We start from the raw sequence: 14,830 nt of genomic DNA on the forward strand, positions 1-14,830 counted from the left end.
ATGTCATGCATCCCAAAGGCTCAGAAATCAGGAGGCAAAAAATTAGCCTGCCGCTTATTGCTTTAATTAAAAAGCATTATGATTTTTGGGGCCTGACATGCTTCTTTGAATACTTCAGGTTGGCCCAATGAGCATGTCAGAGAGGACAGCCAAGCTGAGGAAACATCTACAGCCACATTGGACCCCTCCTTCCAGAACCAGCTGCAATGTGCTGCACTTCCTTTCCTTGGAGGTGAGCCCTGTCCCAGGGGTTTGTCTGTGAAGGGGCAGGGAAGGCCAGAGCCCTGTGCACTTGGACTCTGAAGTGAGTGTGTGGTGGGGGCAGGGCTTTGAGTAGGGAGGAGTCTCTTGGCCCTGCTCCCTCCTGTTCTCATTTACAAATGAAAGCCCTTCTGTCTCCTGAACCTGAGATAGGATTTACTCTGCTTTCCTTCTGCTTCTACCTGTTGTGTAATAAGGGATTTGAAGCCATTTGGCAGCTGCTAATCCCCAGAGCAAACCTCGACAGACCTGCTGCTCTGTTAACCTGGTGCCCTTGAATGCATTTATTGCATGCAGGGTATAAACAAGTGGTGAGGGTGGGGAGAAAGGGGGGTCACCTTTCTTGGAAGGTGGCCACTGGCCTCTCTTTTGTGCACAGCAGTGTTTATTTATAACAGTGAGGTAGGAGGAGTAGGCAGGGAACTAGGGACTCATAGGGATTCAGTGTAGCCCTCTCCCTGCAGGCCTGTTTATAACAAGTATTCCAGGTCTTTCTGAGAAACTTGCTCTGCAGGGGAAGTAGGGCTGTGTCTCCAGCATCACATTTACTCTCTCTCCTAACTTCTAGCTGAGGATCTTCAGTGCTTTCAAAAGAAATCAACCAATTAAGTTCCTGTTTGGGGATATAAACTCCACATCAACCTTGAAAGGGTGAACACAAGCCTGAGAGCTCCATGATCCTTACCTCTATGGCTGGAGGGGGCTGTTGGAAGGGGAGAGGGAGATGCAGGGAGAATGGGACTGAGAACAGGTTCCCAGAAGGCCAAAAGAATGTCTGGGATTTACATGCTAAACATTAAGACCCTGTTAGCCTGGACGGGTAACCTGGTCCAGAGGCTAAGTCAACAAAGACCCAGGTCACCTACATCCTAAGAAGCAGTCCAAGTGGTTGAAATGACAGGTTGTTCCCCATAGGGGGCTCTGCCCTAGGAAAGTCCCACAACCTTCTGTTGAGATGGGGAGACTGAGGCACACAGGGACTAGGGACTTGCAAGAGTTCATGTAGTGAGTTGGTTGTAAAGCCTATTTCTGACCCACAAGCCCATCCCCCAGCCTCTCTTTAAGTATAATATGATAGTAATACATTAGTGCCTGGTGTGCTGGAGTAGGATGGATAAAAGCAGTGGACTAGGACCAACTATTACAAGAAGTGCTGCACAAATGCATGGTGAGAGACAATCTGCCCTGAAGGGCTTTTAGTTTAAATAGAGAAGACAGACAAAGGAGTGGAGGGAAACAAGAGACAGAGGGATTTGCCCAAGATCACAGGGGAGGTCAGTCTGGAGCTTAAAGCTTGTGCTCGAAGCAGCCACATGAGGCTGCTTCCTGAGACACTGGCAGCAAAATGATGCTGTTTTGAAGTACTTGGAGCAGGGAAAGAAGGTAGAAGTCATGCCACTCCTATCTTAAATTCCTCTGTTCAACACAGCAGTTGTTTTAATAGCACGCTGTCACACTCAAGTTTAAACTGAGAAGTGCGGAGAACTGGAGCTGTATCTAATTGAAGCTACCAGTGGGTGGGAGGGGAAATCTAATGACCTGCATTAGAATTAGTTCTTCACTCAGGGTTGTTTAGTGACAGGTGGGCAGGATCTTGATTTCAGGGCTTATCTGAAAGCTGCTGTGCTCCCCACCATCCCACAGCCACCCCTGCTGCATAATGGCTACCTTGCCTCAAGCAGAAGAAAAAAAATCTTCATTTAGGTTTTCATATAGGGGCTCATATCGAAGTGCTGTCTTAGTTCCACCCTGCTTAGCTTGAGAGAATCCATGCAAGCTAGTTGGGCGTGAGGTCTGCTGGAATAGCCCATGTGTCTAATAAGTGTGGAATCTTGGAACAGAGAAGAGGGAAATATCTGATCCATGTGGTCCCTGGAAGTTGTGACCCTGCAGCTGGAACTCAGAACGATACTGTGAAACCATCAAGAGAAACCAGTTCTGATGTAGGCTTTCATCTATTCCCTTGCCAGACAGTCTGAGATGATCCAAAACTGGGACCATCAGATGTTTTAGAAACCTTTCCAAGTTACTGTCTCCCTTAAATCTTTACCATGAGAGCAACATCTAGACTTATAAAGCAATGGGAGCGTGACAGTGCATCAGTCCACAACCAGGTCGCTTCCCTTTCTTTGCAGGATGCCATTGGTTAGCAAGCAAAAGTCACAGCATTGCTTCCAAACAAGACCCCACTGCTGACTGTAGTGACTGTGCCTGCTCTATTTTGGCTTCATTATAGTTAACTCATCTGTACAGCTGCACAAAGGCACAAACATGGAGAAACAGATGCTTGCAGCTGAAATGTCTTGGGGTCATTTTAAAAAGCACCCATGGTGCTGCCCTCTGCAGGCTTGGCTCTCCTATCAGCAATGGCATTTCCACAAAGGTCAGACTGCCCTTCTCTCAACTTTAATCCTGGTATTGCTGTAGTGTCCAGCAGGGCATCTTATACACGTGTAACTAAAGTATGAGCTCTGCCACAAACAGTCTGCAATGTAAGTGCTGCTGCTTGGCAAACCGTGCTTTGATCTGAACACCTTTGGCTGTGTTTTAAATTTAAATGACCCCTTGGCTTGTGAGTATTTTCATCTGTTAACAAGATTTTGTTGATGTGTAATTCACCCTGTGCCTTAAAGGGAGGTCTGCTGTAGGTTAGTCAAATGGTTTCTTTCTTTTGAGAGCTGTTTGCTGGGAGCACTGTTTGCTGGGAGTGCAGGCAGCCTGACTTCTCTGGGAAGGGTCAATATCTGTTGCATCAGAATTTGTTATTCATTCCTGACATTAAGTGCCAAACACTTAGGCTGTGGGGAAAGGAAAGAAAACGGAGAAACTATGAGCTGCCAGCCAAGGTCTGAGACTCGCACCTGTTCCTGTAGCACTGGGGAGGAAAATTACAGTGTAATGCTCGGGATAACTTTGATCTCGCAAGGGGGCCTGAGAAAAACTGGAGAAAACTAAACAAATTCAAGCACTTGTGCTTCTTCACTCCAGTCCTGCCCGCCCTTTCCTCTCTACCTCTCAATGAAACAATAAGAGATTTGTAGTCCTAAAACAATCAGCACACCAAGTACAACCCACCACCACAGAGCCAGAGAATAACATTGCTCCCCCAACCAGCGGGAAGGCAGCGGGAAGGGAGGCAAGGGTACCCGGGCCACAACTTCTAAAAGACTTAAGATGATGCTTCTCAGGAAGGGTTGGTTTGGGAGGGAAGATGTTTGTTCTGAGAGGATTTACATGAAAACCCATCAGAGATTTTTCCCAGCTTTGGGGGAAGATTCTCACAAACTGCTATATCAAGGGATAAAAAAATAAACTAGCACCTTTTTAAGGAAGGAGAATCTATATCCCCAATGGTTCTGAGCAAGTGACTCAAATCAGCAGTCCTAAGGACTAGGATTTTCTTTTTCTGAAGCTTCCTAAAGAGGAAATTCAGTAATTTGCTGGGAAAGTAGGTTGGTAAAAAAGTACACAAGCCTCTGGTTAAATGTTTTGCCCCCTTACAGCATCAAGTTCAGTGGTCTTACTGCTGATTTACGTCAGTATAAATATGGAGAGAATCCAGCCCTGTCTTTTGATACCCATGGCAGCTCACCCAGAAAATTTGCCACTCCACTCCCTCAGCTACTTTCTCAAAGTGACACTATGAATTCTGCTTCATCAGCCTTTTATGCATTAATAACCAGTTGTGCCACCCAAACTTCCACTGAGGACAATGGGGTGGAGGATCTGACACATGCACAAGAGAGTTATCTGAGTTTCTGGACAAAGCAAATAATTTCTCACAAGAGGGCACATTTACACAGAGCCTCCCTGGTCATTGGAGGCAAACTAAGTCCATACCTCCCCCTCCAGCTGCACTGGTCTTCTGAGTAACTGCAAAGGACTGTATCCAGGACACCAAGGCAAAGAGCCCACAGCACCAAAGGCATCTTCTTTGAGATCTCTTCTCCCACCAAAGCAGAAGGGGGAATCAAATACAGTAGAGTAAATCCTTTCCCAACACCATGCTGGAATGTGTAAGAGGAATTAACGCCTGTAAGTCCCCATCATCCATCTCCCCTGTTCTCCTCCACAAACGTTTTCTGGATGCAAAGCGGGTTTTCCCTTCTCCTCCTCGTCCTGAGCGATGCTGTAATTCAGAACAAGGGGAAAAGCAGCGGAGATGAAAGTGACCGAGAGTCTCATAGTGAAACTGACTAATGTGTCCACTGATTGCTGGTCAGTTTCAACTAGGGTGGAGGGGATGATTTGTGATTCTCCAATCAGAAGGGGGTTCATAAACTTTCAGCCAATCACAGACACGGGATGGATGAAGGCCAGCCTCCTTTTTCCCCATTAACAAGTAGTTTGAGAACAATGTAATGAAATAGGAAAAAAAAGTTAAAAAGCTGATTTGAAAAGATTCTTGGCCAGATGTTAAGAGTTTAAAACATGGGGATTGTGGCTGCTTTGCAAAGTGGTTGTGTAGGGGAGGGTTGGGCAGGGGGCTTAATTTTTGAGCAAGCTTTAGGGAAAAAATTCTCTTGAGGATTAAATGGTAAAACTATATTTAATTTGCAGCCTGTATTTGCTTATGTGCCTATGCCTGAGTAATTATTTTATCTTAGCTTCCTACTTGAGTTTTCTTACTTGTACCAGTCAGACCTCATTATTATCTTTGAAGTTGTTTAGTTATTTAATATTTCTCTGTTTCAGGGATTTCTGGATTATATAGTCTACAGGTGCATAGCATGTGTGTGCTTAAACAAACATTTACATGGGAGAGTATTATATAATTGTGCCCATAAATATATGTAACCCAGTAAATGATGTGACATGCCTTGAACTGTTTCTTTTAAAAGATGTTAAAGAAATCTGATTTTTTGCATTTTCATTGTACAGAGCAGTAAGGCTCAGATATATTGGATGTTCAGGAGAAGGAGCATTAATATAGGTACATGCTGTGATATTTATTCCAATTTACCAATAGTTTTTTGGGTTTTTTTTTACTGGTGAATTCAGACTCATAAAAAACATGAGACCCTGAGACCCTGATTACAAATTGCAAACAAAACTCTATCAGTAATGTCCATATGTTCATTATGAGAAATGTACTAACTTCAGTCAGTTGTTGCACATGGGATCTGTCCCCCACCTGTCAAATACTTATCTTGAAAAAGGATAAGTATGAAAACTCTGTTTTTGAGGTGTGCTAAGTGGGAAGCACCAGATCTCTCATATCTAATTGGGTTATTTGTATGAATTATAGATGGCATTTTACAACAGTAGCGGAGTGACATCGAGGACCAAACTTGGATGGCACTGCTCAGTTTTTACTCCATCCTTGCTCAGATGATGATATTAAAGGTGCTATGGCAGATCTTGAGAGTGAGTCTTGGGCTCTTACTGTTTTATTTTGTAAGAGGAGTTTTCGCTTGGTCAGAACTCCAGGGTTTGGCTCAAAGTGTATTTTAGCCACCTCTTTTTAATATTTGCAGAGATCCAATAGAATTACATTACAGGTTTGTTTAGGGCTCTGAAAACATGCTGCAACTCTGTTCCCATTCCCAAGTTGTTGCTGTTATTAGCCGGTTCATCAGAAGACCATAAAACTCTTTTTTTTTTTCAAAAGCTGCCTCTAATTATTTTATTTTTGCTTCAGACACTATTGTCCAAGGGCCACAAACCCTGCAATTAATTAAGTTTCCATTGGAGTGACAGCCCGCCAAAATGTTTGAAATAAACACGGGACAATTGCAATGCAATGATACAGGCCAGAGAACAAAGTCTCTGGAGAGAGGGTGGAGCAGAATGGAAATGAGGGATTGTAAATTTAGATGGAAGAAAGAAAGAGAGAAAGAAAGGGAAGGGGGGTTGGGGAAGGGGAATGGGGCTGTGATCTGGATTCAGAGCCCTCAGGCCATGAAATGACACTGAAAGAAGTCAATCTGCTGGAATCCATAGAAAATGAGTCCAGTCTGAAAGCACTGGCAAGGCCCATTATTAATGCTCCTGTCTGATAATAAACCAGCAGCAGCAGTAGTTTAAGGTGGAATAGGTCCCTGGCAGAAGCTTCAGAGCAGAAATTAGTAAAAAGAATGCTACTGAAGTATTTGATTAAGTTATCATGCCAGCATGTTGGACCTGCTAGTGAGATGCTGCCTCTATCACAGGTCTGGATCTGACCTGCACAACAAACCCCTCAGTGGGAAAAACACATTTCTGATAATAGCTGATGATTGCTGCATTTTCCTATTTATATAGCCCATATCCCCACAGCCTTTCAGCATCTCATTATTGTTAAAGGATTTTATCTTCTCAACTGATCTGTGAAGGGGGAGAAATATTGTCCTCTCTTTTAAAGAGGAGGAACTGAGGTATAGGGTAGATTTAATTTTTTGTTTAAGTCATAAAGGAAACATAGAGCTGAACCCAGATCTCCTAGCCCCTAGTCCAGTGTTCTGTCCTTTAGTCCACCTTCCTTACCTGTATCCTTCTTCATTTCATTGGGCTCAGACCAGAAAGCTCAAATCCCGATCCAGATATTTCCATAGTCTTGGGCTGACCAATTTGGACTCAGACTCATCTGTTTAGGAGTGAGATTATGCATTAACCTTAGACTCCTTGTGCTTCTGGAAAATATGTTTGGCCAAGACTTAGCAGGTGCTGCTGCTGTGGGTGAAAGTCTTGTGTATATTAACATTATTGTTTGTCTTCCATCAGGTACATTTTGCAACAAATGTGTAACCACCTACTGGTTTAAGACTGTTGCCATGGCTACTCCCTCCTCCACCATGACAGCAAGACTATAACTTGGACCTCCTTCTTCAGAAGCACGAGCCTCCTACCACCTGTGCTGAAGGTGAGTTCTCTGTGCAGTGTGAGGACTATGACATATCACTGAGCAGTTATGATTTCATCCTTTAGACGCTGGTTGAAGACACACACTCTGGCTTGTATGTTGCAGTATTTTCATTGCAATTATATTCTATGTCATGTGTATTATAGCCTGTGTCCAGCAAGAAGTATTTAAAGCCACAAAATAACTAGGCTTAATATGTGCATATTTACACTGCTCCTTAATGTACCAGAGTTAAATAATGAGCTCCCATGTGATATGTGAAATCAGAGGGGCAAGAGCTAAGATGAGCAAATTCTGTGCCAAGCTACACACTGGTGCAAGTTTGTACAGTGGAGTGACACACTTTTACTGGTGTAAATGCTAGTGGGCACTTAGCTAGGGTGGCTTAGAATGATGAGGCAGTTCTAGGGAAAGGAAACCTTTCCCTTGGTTCCCATCACCCATGGGAGACATTCATGGCTATGCCATAGGTAAGACTGAGTAGCAGTTTCTGTACCAATCCAGTTTGTTCAGTGCATGTTTGTGTCTTTGTCTTACTTGGTGTTGCAAGAGGGCCTGGTGAGGCCTGGAATGCTGCTTGCAGGCGTGTTGCTGACAGCAGCCTCCCACCCCCTGCATTTGTTCAGCTTAGCAGGTAGGAAGGAGAGATCCATGAGCTCAGGGGTTGGATGAGGTGGTTGCTGCCCAGTTTTATGTTCCTCCTTCAGGTGTTTTATTTCTGACCATGCTGTGTCTTCCTAGAAGGACATTTGCCCAGACTCCTGAAGTAAACACTGGCCCCGCTGCAATGTGATGAGACCACTGAGGCCCTTAAGCCTCCATTGTCTGAATGTAATCCCCCTCCCCCGCCCCCCTCATTCGTTGCTGAGTCTCCCATTGTGTCCGCTATTCCCAGACGGCAGCCTGTAACCAGGGCTCTTTCATGAGATATTTAACCTCCAGCCCAGAGCTGACACAGCTGTGCTCTTCAGGGGCCAGGCAGCACTCTTACCTCCTGGCATTCCCCTCCTCACAAGCAGGGAGCTACCTTTATTTGAAAGCAGCCATGCAACAGGAGAAGTGGCTGCCACTGTCACCACAAACCCCCAGTATAATCATAATGTCCCGCCCATACTGGCACCGCAACGGTCAGCACAAAAACTCTACAGGCTGTTTCCATCCTCTCATGCAATCCTAGCTTAGATTTTAATTTTCTGCTGGGATGGGGAAGTCCTGGGCATGTGAAGCCACCTGCCTTAGCCATATGCAGAAGCCTTGGAGACTAACTTCCTTGATGTGTGGATTTGGGATGGGGGAGGGGTGTTCTGTTTTTCCTCTGGGCTGGATCCATTGTGATCTTAACTGATCAGTGCCCATATCTCTCTGAAACACATCCCTGTTGCTCCTATCCCTGACAAAAGCATGGTCAGGGAGACTGGGGTCTAAATGATGGGTTTATGGCTAAATGCTAAAGTAGGGGTGTCCTGCTTCTAAGCTCCCAGGGGACACATACCATATGCCACCAGACATGCCCCATGGATGCTTCCCCCCCAGGTACTGTATGCCCACATGGGCACTCTCCTCACCCCCAGCACACAGTCCCAGATTCATCTTCAGCTCTCTGCGCTGTCTCACTGCCCTGCCTCCCGGGTTCAAGATGAGAAGTGGCAGCCAGAGGATGGAGAAGGGAACTGGGAGATACCAGTTGCAGCCAGAGTGATGGGAGAAGCAGCAGCTGGTGAAAACCTGGGGGCCACACATGAGTGCCTCACAGGCTGCCAGTTGGACAGCCCCGTGCTAAACATAGTCTTTAGAGGTGAGTGACTGCAGCTCTGCCACTGCTATTATTACATGCGTTACAGCAGCTCCTGGAGGTCTCAACTGAGGTACAGTTGTGCTAGGCACTGCATGAGTTTACAGCGTAAAGACTCAGGACAGTCAATCAAGAAGGAAAAGAGTTATATGCCCCATTTTCTACATGGCAGCCTGAGGCACAGAGATGAAGTGACTTCTCTAAGGTCATGCAGGAAGCCTGTGGTAGAGCAGGGCCTGAACCAGAAGGCTCAACATTAGCTACCCTGTGGCTTAGCACACCTTTAGGCCTGGGCCCTTAGCTACATTGTGACGGTTTCCCCCCGTTTGCCTGGTGGGTTGGAGATTCAGCAGCTGTATTCCCTAATGGCTGCCAAGTGCCTTGAGATCTTCAGGCAGATGATGCAAGCAAGGTTCACAAACAGCCTCATGAGAACCAAGCTTTGTACCACACTGACTGTGGGCCCCAACTCTGACCTGAGAGCTTGGGGAATTGCCCTGTCTTGAATTGAGAAGGGAAACCAGTTCTCTGACTGTTCAGCATTGAGTTCCCTTGTGCTCCTTGCTGCAGAGGCCTTGCCTTTCGCTGATTTGTTCTTCACGCTCAACTGAAGTCAGATCTGTGTTTTTCTTCTCTGAACCATTTCCTTAGCACCCAGTGTACAAGCACAGCGCACCAGCCGCGAGAACTCCACTGCCATATGGGCTGAGAAAGCTGAGGCTGTCTGAGCACAATAGCCACCTGGTCAGCTCTGGTCGATCTTTTAGAGAGGCACAGACAGCTGGAGTTATTCGGCTTGTCAAAGGAGAAACACAAGAGAAAGTGTTCAAAATATTGTTTACCAATCATGAATAGACTGAACCACACAGGAAAGCCAGCATCTGTCTGCAGGGTGGGAGGGGGCAAGCAAGCTATTTCCGCTGGAATGATCAGCCTCCATGTCTGGAGTCTGAAGTGAGAAGGAGCAGTATAATGCATTATTCACCAGCCTGGGAGCAGATGTCTTTCTGTAGGTGAGATGGTAGGGAGGCCTTCCACCCCAGCAGGGGAAGAAGCATGGGTATTGTTCAAGCATTCCGCTCCCAGAGTCCTCCAGATGTGGCGGATTTCAGCCAGGCAGGGTGTGGAGGAGGCACAGGGCTGGGCCATGCTTGTTACATGCTTTTGGTACGTGGGGGTGTGAATGAAGAGATGCAGAAAGCTTCTGTCACAACCATGACACACACTCGCCGGCACTAGAAATAACTCACTGGGGGAGCACGTGACTGCTTTTTAGCACCCAGAGTGCTTGGGCCTCAGAACTACCCCAACATTAGTAACATGAGGCCCTGACCTCTCTTCAGCATTCCCTTTCCCTGGGACATCAAGAGTCCACTTGGCTGGCTCCCCTTCCACTCTCGAAGTGCTGCCATGTACTGGGCTTCTTTGGAAGCTGCATTGCTCTACAGCTCAGACAGTACTTCTTTCCTGGCCTGGGCTGTGCAGGAGGTCACTGGAGTGCTAGGATGGGCCTTTCTGGCTGTAACACTAATGACAGTTATAAGAGTTTATGCGAGTGTGCTGGCTGAAAAACAGAACTTTATTTATCTGTCTTACCACATTGCTATTAGAAGTTACTTCAGTGAGTTACTCCAAATTACAAAGGGTCTAAGGAAAATGAGCCAGTTCTTCCTTTTTGCTCCAAAGCCACAACTTTCCATCTCTCTATAGGATTTTTAAAATTTTTCTGATGTCTGTAATATTAGAATTTACATTCATAAGACTGAACTCTATCACTCCAGGGGTCTGGCACACACAAGCGTGGCTAATCTCTTTGAACGTTTATCAGTGTTTAAGAAGTCTATTTAGAAATGGCCAACCAATTCCAGGAAGAAATCCTCTCCCTGATTTTACTTGGGCAAAAATCTCCTTGGCTTTAGTAGGGCTTTTCTTGATGGTAAATATGCATTAGCCAAGTATCCTAATGTACCAGCTTGGACCATGGCCTTTAAGCAGAGGGATCAGACAGTGCCCTGTCCTACCCCAGGAACTGCCAGATACAGTACCTCCAACACTCTCCTGTCATAGACACCAGACACTTTACAAAGGAGGTCCATATCCTTGTTCCCGTTTTGGAGGACAGAGCAGAGATGAAGTGACCCATCCAAGCCCTCTGGCACAGCAGAGCATAGAACCTGGGAGTCCCTGCTTACTGCTAGCAGGATGGAATTCTGTTTTAGCTGATGCTCACAGTCCAGCCCATTTGACAAGAATCTGCATTAATGAGGCAGTGTTATGTGATCTGGGACTAACTCCTGCACAAGTCCTAAGGAGATGGCTCCAGCAGGAAGGAATGTATTTGAAGGCAAGTCGATATGAATATTACATCAAGTTAGCCCTTTGTGTATTCTTCAGATCTTCAAAGATAACTTGACTCAGAGCAACTCAAGCTCTGTTCAGAGGGACGTGTTCCTCTCAGGAGACCCAAAATGTGTGGGGGCTGAGAGAAGGCAGCTTTCAGCCATGCCCTGAGAGGCAACGGGCATTGTACATTAGGCAGCTAAGTGTAATGCTCCCACACATCCTTTTCTTTAAGGCAGAATCTTGCATTTAGAGTTCTGTAGTTCCCTTTGATGTTTTTTTAAATCATGTTTGTTATTGATGAGGAGGCTGAATAGAGTTCTCTATTCTTTTCTGTTTCTATCATCTAATATTTGCTGAGTATTCACTAATAACTCCTTGACTTGTGTCTCTGGTACCTGAGATTCCCAACAGGTCTTTCATCTACATGCTACCAGTTGAGGACTGCTTAGCTTCTGAAACAGGATGAGAGCAGGTGCTGTCAGTCTAGTGTGGCTGCAGGCATTGATGTCAAAGTGAATTAGAATGGTAATGGAGGATAGTAGAATAGTAATGTGTGGGAGGCCAACCCTCCTGCTTCAGAGCTTAAGGCAACCACTCAGTAGTGTGGATTAGGAGAAGACTTTCTGAGGGATATGTTATCCCATAACTCCCTACAGCAGAATTTCATGCCCTTCTACAAAAGCAACTGCTGCTTAAGCTGTTGGAAACAGGTACTCGGCTAGATGGACCCTGCCCCAATCTGGTGTTGGCAGTTTTGATGTTCTTGTGAGCCTTGTCAAGGGGACTGTCTGGAGTTCAGTACAGCTCAGATATACTGAGGAAAAGATCCTGAAAAGATCTTAGATCTTTTTTAGACTTATATGAGAAAACAGCAGTTCGTCAATAATTGATCCAAGCAGACACTGTTTTTTTTCCAGGAATAATTTTACTCCTGTCTCCTTGGCAAAGGCTGATCAAATGAAGAGTGATGGCATGGATGGTGGGCATGGGTTGATAGCAGAAAGATGGCTGTCTTCATGCAGCAAGATGACACAGATGAACGTGCAGGAGGAGTGTGATGTCAAAGGACCTCCGCACAGGGTCACTTACAGCAATCAAGGGCGGGTACATTTTGAACAGATGCAAGAAATGCACTGAGTTCAGGACCATTGAGTCTTCTGCTTCAGGACATAAGGTTTGGTGTTCAAGAAAAGAATGTTCCTATCTTGACATAGGTGTGCTGAGACAAATGCATCTGTGGTGTAATTCTGTCAAAACCCATGGAGTTGCAGCAGGATTTAATTTGATTCATGGGGTTGTGTTCTTTTAGCCTTTCTCAGAGGGGTAAGGATTTTGTCATTGCCAGAGGAAAGATAATGGACAGCATCAGAAAGAAGGGCATGTGGGGAGAAAAACAGTGTTTTTGTTTTGTTGAAATGCACTGGACCAGGGAACTTTTTTGGAAGGGACTAAGTGCATAGTGGTCTATGTATCTAGCTAAAATGCCCTCCCTTTGAAACCAAGGGGAGACAAAATTGTGTGCTTTGTACATGGAGAGGTAAATGCAGAGCTCTCTGGAGCAGCTGCCTGCTCCCTACCACCATCCCTATCCAGGACAAGCCTACTCGTTCTGTGAGAAGGGGCTGGTTTAGGTGCCATCCATGGACATAGGCAAGCAGAATTAAATTCTGTGCTTTGCCACAGAGGCCCTGTGCTACCTTGGACCTCAGTTCCCACCTGTAAACTGTGAATGTGAAATATGGATTCAGATTCATAGAAGTAGGGTCAGAAGGGACCTTGTAGATCATCAAGTCTGACCCCCTGCCCTGGGCAGGAGAGAAAACCAGGCTCAAATGACCCCAGCCAGGTAGACATCAAGCCTCCTCTTAAAGACCCCCAGGGTAGGAGCCATCACCACTTCCCTTGGAAATTGGTTCCAGATCCTAGCCACCCTGACTGTGAAGTAGTGCCTTCGGATGTCTAGTCTAAACCTACTGTCTAACAATTTGTGGCCGTTATTCCTTGTTACCCCGGGGACACTAGGGGGAACACGGTCTCTCCCAAACCCTACTGGTCCCCCCCTACTGAGTTTATAGATGGCCACCAGGTCCCCTCTCAGCCTTCTCTTGCGAAGGCTGAACAGGTTAAGGTCCCGTAGCCTCTCTTCATAGGGTCTGCCCTGCTGACCCCGGATCAAATGGGTGGCCCTCCTCTGGACCCTCTCAATGCTGTCCACATCCCTCCTGAAGTGTGGCGCCCAGAACTGAACACAATACTCCAGCTGCAGCCTGACCAGTATCGCATAGAGGGGGAGGATCACCTCCTTGGCCCTGCTTGAGATGCACCTGTGGATGCACAACAAGATACGGTTAGCCCTACTGACCGTGACCTTGCATTGTTGGCCCATGTTCATGTTGGAGTCAATGATGACTCCAAGATCTCTTTCTGCCACCGTGCTCTCGAGAACGGAGTTTCCCAGCTTATAAGTGTGCTGCTGGTTCCTACTGCACCCTGCACTTGTCAGTATTGAAACCCATCCTATTTTTGTTAGCCCACCCCTGTACCCTGTCCAGGTCCTGCTGTAATCTGTCCTTCTCTACTAGCATGCCCACCTCACCCCATATCTTGGTATACTGGCTATACCCTACCTCATAGGGTTCTTATGGAAATGAATATATCAAAGACTAAGGCAAGTAACAGGTATGTTTGTACTGGGGGCAGATAGTGTTGTTTGCTTAGACTGAGACCAGTTGGTAGATCTTTGGTTTTGCCAGGGAGAGTGGTGCAGCCTGCTTCCTGCTTCGTTGCTGTTGGAGAGCTTCGAAATGTTCATATCAGGCCCAACTCCAGCTAGGTCTGAACAGGCTGGAAGGCATAGCTGTGTCTCTGGAAATGTGGAGTGGGCTTTGTTTTCAGTACTAACTGCTCAGAAATAGCTGTTGCTCCATTGCTAGGTAGGCATCTACATGGCCTCAGTTCAAGAGGGGAAGCAGCTGCTTTGGCATCTTGTTATTCAGTGACCAAGAGAGCTCCTAGCATACACTGTGTAGTGGTGACAGGCACAGGCCAGGCACCTTCACTGTTTCCACTACGGGGAACACTTCAAATTCTGTAAAATGGAGGGTGGTTGCAACATTGCTCTCAGATAAGTCAATCTTAGGCTCTACATGGCCAGTGAAAGGGGCTGAGGAGGCTGAAGCCCCTTACATGCTCTCAGAGCAGGGTTAGCAGCTGGAGACCCTCTGGGTTGTGATCTGGAAGGGCTGTGTTTAGGAGAGAAGGCCTGGTTTCAATCTCTGCAGCCCATTCAGCACTTGGCCCTCATGATTGCTGCCCATTGGGATCTGCATGGTGAGACTCCCCACCTCATGTCATCCAGGCCATTTCCCGTGTCACTACGTGATGGCGTGCACTGCCATCATAGGGGACCTAACCATCATGAGAAAAAGGTTCTGTAGACCACCACTCCCACTGCCCCAGAAGCCAATTTGTAGCCTTTCTGGCAGCTGAGAGCATGGTTGTGAACGGCAGTATTTCTAAATTTGCTATCAGATTCAAACAGTAGCCCCAGGTGTGGAATTCCCCACTTCATTTTATTTGGATGTTAAATTTGA

General features: G+C 46.3%; 2 protein-coding genes across 3 annotated transcripts in view; one reads left to right on the forward strand and one right to left on the reverse strand.

The window, feature by feature from the left end:
• Window positions 1-4,485, reverse strand: part of METRN (meteorin, glial cell differentiation regulator) — a 53,424-nt gene extending 48,939 nt beyond the window's left edge. The window contains exon 1 of one of the 2 annotated variants that reach the window (XM_019493010.2): window positions 4,102-4,485. In XM_019493010.2, the coding sequence (XP_019348555.1) occupies window positions 4,102-4,190 (89 nt within the window). In that variant the 5' untranslated portion in view covers window positions 4,191-4,485. The remainder of the gene's footprint in view (window positions 1-4,101) is intronic. The other variant, XM_006259857.4, reaches the window with a different exon arrangement.
• Window positions 1-14,830, forward strand: part of FBXL16 (F-box and leucine rich repeat protein 16) — a 204,189-nt gene that overhangs the window by 52,049 nt on the left and 137,310 nt on the right. The window contains exons 3-4 of the mRNA XM_014597494.3: window positions 119-232; window positions 6,964-7,102. The gene's annotated coding sequence lies outside the window, so the exon portion shown is untranslated. The remainder of the gene's footprint in view (window positions 1-118; window positions 233-6,963; window positions 7,103-14,830) is intronic.

The sequence above is a fragment of the Alligator mississippiensis genome, chromosome 13, assembly GCF_030867095.1.
Source record: "Alligator mississippiensis isolate rAllMis1 chromosome 13, rAllMis1, whole genome shotgun sequence".
NCBI lineage: Eukaryota > Metazoa > Chordata > Crocodylia > Alligatoridae > Alligator > Alligator mississippiensis.